Below are 5,089 nucleotides of genomic sequence, written 5' to 3'. Positions count from 1 at the left end.
TATATATATTGGGTCATCCTATAAATAATGTGGTTTTTATACATCTTTTATTTCTCAAAATTAAGATAAACAAAGCTCTTTTTTAATCTAAAATATACTCTCCTTCATTGTCTACAATGCTCTTCCATCTGTCTGATAGACTTGCAAGGCCCCTCTTCCAAGATTCACTTGTGTGTGATGAAAAGTACTCCTCCAGTACTGTTCTGACCTCGTCTATAGAATTCATATTTTTTCTATCCAAATAATTTTGAATACTGCAAAATAAATAATAATCAGATGGAGCAATTCCCAGCGAATATGGTGGGTGGAGCATCGCTTCCCACTTAAACTACTCCAGCCTTTGGAATATCATTCTTGCCGTATGTGGCCAAGCATTGTCCTGATGGAAGAACACCTTTCATCTTGAAACCAAAGATGGTTGTCTTTCTTCTAGTGCTGACTCAAGCTACTCACAGTAGATCTTTGTTATCATTTGGTTTGGGTTTAAAAGTTCAAAGTGGACTAAACCTTTCATATCCCACCAAACAAATAATAACACCTTGCATGGGTAAAGACCTTCTTTAGCCTGGGATGCTAGTGTTTCTCATTTCTCTACCCACTGTCTTCGGAGCTTGACATTTTTATAGAGAATCTATTTTTTGTCACCAGTCACTATTCGGTCCAAAAAAAGGTTCATTCTTGAGATGTAACAGCAAAGAAGAGCACACATTCATTCTCTGCATGCGATTAGACTCGGAAAGTTTGTGAGGAATCCATTGACCCAATTTGCTGACTTTTCCAATAGCATGCAGCTGTCAATTAATGGTTGAATGACCAAATCCAAGCTTCTCTACTAGTTCTTCAACAACTACGATAGGATTTTGTTCCACCAGGGTTTGCAGGACATTCTCATCGAGCTCTACAGATCTTCCAGGACAAGGCTCATCTTCTAGGTTGTAATTTCCAGATTGGAATTTCTGGAATTATCATTGACACTGACTTATGTTTGTTGTCTGATCTCCATATGCTGCATTAATATTCCTCACACTTTCCATTGCGTTGCTGCCTTTATAAAGCAAAATATGTCAAATATGCTCCGTTGTCACTTCCATTATAACTTTGAAAAAATAACTGTTAGAATCGAACTACACTCTTCAAAACTTGCACTGAGAATAAGGACAAGGTAAAATTACTGCCTGCTTTTATTGCAAGTTCATGCAGGTAGTTTAAGCCACTCCCCTCCGACTTTTAGTTCATGCAATTGAAAAAACCGCATTATTTATGGGATGACCCAATACTTTCATTAAGAGTTCTCAACCATTTTATACCTACTGTCTAGCATGGGCAATACCAAATATTCTGCTAGTGATAATAAAAAATAATAATCTAAAACTTGTATATGAGTGTTTTGTTGTTGTTACACCTTCCATAGATTTCATCTACAAGATTTTGTTTTCTAGTTCTCTGTTTAGGCTATTTAATGAATACTAATCAGATCCCTCTCAATTTCATATCAATTACATTATAACAGTTTTTTAAATTTCATTTCAGATGTTCCCATCTTCCAATGGCTGGGCTTTCCCAAAATATTATGGATCATGTGGTTGGTTGGCTGCTATGAGTGATGAAGGAATGCCATTGTTGCATTTCGTTAATATGCCATGGTATCATAGAGTAAGACATTATCAATTTCTGTGCATCATAATCAGTAGTGTTTGAAAGTCCAAGTTGCTAGAATGTTAGACTACCAGCTTACTGTGCACTATATTTGATCAAATCACTTGACTCCCAAAACAGTTCAGTCCATCTGGCTGAAAATAGGTACTAAGCGGTATGAAAATCTTGCTGTATGTAGTACTGAAAAATTGATGAATGTTTCATTAACTTGGAGAGAAATAGGTTCTGCACTAGATACTATATGAAGATGGTTTTCTGTGGTTCCTCGATCACTTGATGACTTGTGGGACTCATCATCATACTAAGTGAGGAAAGTAAGTTGTAATGTTTTTATTTACATATGTTTATTTTTCAAACAAAAAATTTTGGTTTCATTCATATATTCATTTCTTGCAATTCATGAGTGAATTTTGGTAAACAGAAACTGAAAGAAGCCTGTCATATATATGAGTGTGTGTGTGTGTGTGTGCGCGTGTGTGTGTGTGTGTGTCTGTTTCCCACCACTACTTGACAGCCAGTATTGGTGTGTTGGTGTGTTTACATCCCCATAACTTAACAGTTTGGCAATTGAGACTGATACAATAAGTATCAGGCTTAAAAAATTAAGTACAGCGGTTGATTCATTCGACTAAAAATTCTTTAAGGCAGTGCCCCAGCAAGGCCACAGTCTAATGACTGAAACAAGTAAAAGAAAAAAGATGATTAGATACCACTTCAATGAGTTGAAGCCATACTTATTAAATAGAAATTACTGCTAAAAAAAAATGAACAATTTATCTGAATATTGCAGTAGTGTCTTGTGGGGACCATGTGACTTTCTCCTCTGTGTATGCACCAATTCTTCACTCAATGGAAGAAACTCTAACTCTTTTCTATGAGAATCTTAGAAATGTCATTCTTTCCACACTAACTACTAACAAGTCATTTTATCTGGTGACTTCAATGTCATAGTTGGTTATGACTGTAATACATAGTCTAACTTGGGATACTTCAGCATAGGTAAAAAGCTTTATTCTGAACTGGGGCTTTTGATAGGTAATACACTATTCCACCAAGACTCCAAACATAAAGTTACTTAGACACATCCTTGGTAGAAACAGGGTCATCTTATTGACTTTGTCATATGTAAACATGACATTTGTAATCTCCGTAGCATTACTTTTGCATGTGGCTACATGTTGGATGCCTCGCTACCTTTTATGAGCATGGCTAAAGCTGTTTGTTGGAAAAAGTTTGGAAAAAAGTTTTGAAATAGTTGAATGTTGACAAACTCTGAGATCTCGCAAATATTTATTTTTAAATGAAATTCTAGCAAATTCATTTCCTGACGGCTCACAGTTAGACTTTTAAAAAAATAGAAAAAACATTTGTACCACTACTATTCATATTTTGGGTTTTGTGAAATGCAAACATAAAGATTGGTAAAATGAAAATAATGCAGAAATATCTGAGCCTCTTCCCATCAAATATTTGAAGATAGAGGAATTATTTTAAGTCCCACAAACCAACTTTACAGAGAGAACTGAGGTCAATGAAGAATGCATCTGTAGATATTCAAATGACAAAGATTTCAAAACAATACTCAGCTCATTAAAACACATATTTTGTCCTTACCCACCAAAAATTGCTCTTTTCTATTCCAAAGATTTAACTTTAACCAATAGTGCTGAAGAGATGGATAGAGCATTTCACAGACCTTTATAACAACCCACCCAGAATAGATAAGAAAATCATAGTATGTCTACTGCAGCACCATATTATTGAAGAAATGGTTACTAATCTTAACATTGAAGTCAAAATTGCCACTAAACAGATCAGCTCAGAGATTACCCTTGCCTCCACCCTGCTCCCAGAACTGATGGTATACCAGTTGAAGTTATTAAGCAGGATGGGGATGTAGTTGCTTGTGACTACACTAATTGTCCACGTATGGAATTGTTCACAGAATTGGAGAGAGTTGCTATACTGATTTCATTTTACAAGGAAAATGGTGCCAAGTCCAGCTATGGTATTTTCATGGTATTTCCTTACTGTTGGTAAGATATTTCTCAAAACATTTACTGAATTGGCTGCTGACATACATATGTTCCATCATTGTTCCAGAGTTTCATTGTGATAGAGGTACCACCAACATGATCTTTAGCATCAAACAGTTGTAAGAGAAATGCATTGAACAGAGACTTCTTCTATACCAAGTTTTCGTCGATCTTATGAAATATATTGTGTAAACACTGGAAAAGCTGAAATACCCGCCTATGTTTGTTGATTTGTTTATCCACAACCTGCAAGGTCATTGGAGCAATTACACTCATTGACACTACTAAGGAGGTCTTCAGTGCTCACATAGACATTTTTGCCTCTGTCTTACCATCTATGTGTGGTGGGATGCATACTCTTTTGTTGAATGGTAAGTTTTGGGGGTAAATCCTTGTCATCTCATGAGGCATCATTGGGATTATAGAAAAGAGTTTAGAGTGCTGTTGTTATTATTGTTTTCATCGTTTTCATTGTTTCCATTTACTCTCACTCTTACCTCCTCCCTTAAGCAAATATACATCTACATTCACACATACAAATATACATGCACACAGGCTTAAGACAAATTCTTGGACTGACTCAGAGCAGACCTTGGAAAGAAAGGTAAGTCATTGAGAAGGCAAACAGCAATGAATGAATTTTGACTAACAAACAACTGATTGCTTAACCAGTACATTAAACAAATATTAGTTGGTTACATATTTAACCAACTGACTAAAAATAAAGAATATTGAACCAGTACTTGTATTATTATTATTATTATTGACCCTCTCAATACACAAGATTTGTTTCAACATATGAATTTACATCAAGAATCTTCCTAACCAAATTCAAAAACGAAGTATTTATAATTATTTATTACAATACAAAATTAAGTAATTAAGGTTAAAGGCTGTGTTTACCAAAAATCATCAGGAATATTATGGGATGTTAATCAGAAAACCACTATTACTGAGTAACAATTTTCGGATCTTTTTTAAAACAAGGGCCACATTTTTCATAATGTTTTACGTAGTGTTTTTGGTACCGAAAGACTTTCAAACTTCGTATACTTATCTATTTTGTGTTATAGAACAGAAAAATATTTTTGTATTCGAATTTATTTCATGTAAAAAATTGTCTTATTTCGATAATTTCAACCAATCACTGACAAATATTCAGTTGTTTACATTTACTCCTTTGGCTGATTAAGCCAAGTAAAGTGTATTTAATCTCCATAACTTCTTTTTTCATTTTAAATTTGCTTTTTTCATTTTCTTTTTTTTTTCTTCGTTTTATTTGCTTTTTTCTTTTTAAATTTGCTGTTTTACCCTAACCCTAACCGTTTGTTTATGTAGTCGGCACTTAATGTATATCGGCTGAATGGACGTCAGTGATTGGTTGAAATTACAGAAAT

General features: G+C 34.5%; 1 protein-coding gene across 3 annotated transcripts in view; it reads left to right on the top strand.

Moving 5' to 3' along the window:
- Positions 1–5,089, top strand: part of LOC106876361 (divergent protein kinase domain 2A) — a 106,789-nt gene that overhangs the window by 18,373 nt on the left and 83,327 nt on the right. For 2 of the 3 annotated variants that reach the window (XM_052967258.1, XM_014924864.2), the window contains exon 2: positions 1,531–1,653. The exons of the other annotated variant lie outside the window; for it this stretch is intronic. In XM_052967258.1, coding sequence (XP_052823218.1) covers positions 1,531–1,653 — 123 coding nt within the window. The remainder of the gene's footprint in view (positions 1–1,530; positions 1,654–5,089) is intronic. 3 annotated transcript variants of the gene reach the window in all.

The sequence above is a fragment of the Octopus bimaculoides genome, chromosome 4 (assembly GCF_001194135.2).
Source record: "Octopus bimaculoides isolate UCB-OBI-ISO-001 chromosome 4, ASM119413v2, whole genome shotgun sequence".
NCBI lineage: Eukaryota > Metazoa > Mollusca > Cephalopoda > Octopoda > Octopodidae > Octopus > Octopus bimaculoides.
This window is presented reverse-complemented; position numbering and strand designations above follow the sequence as displayed.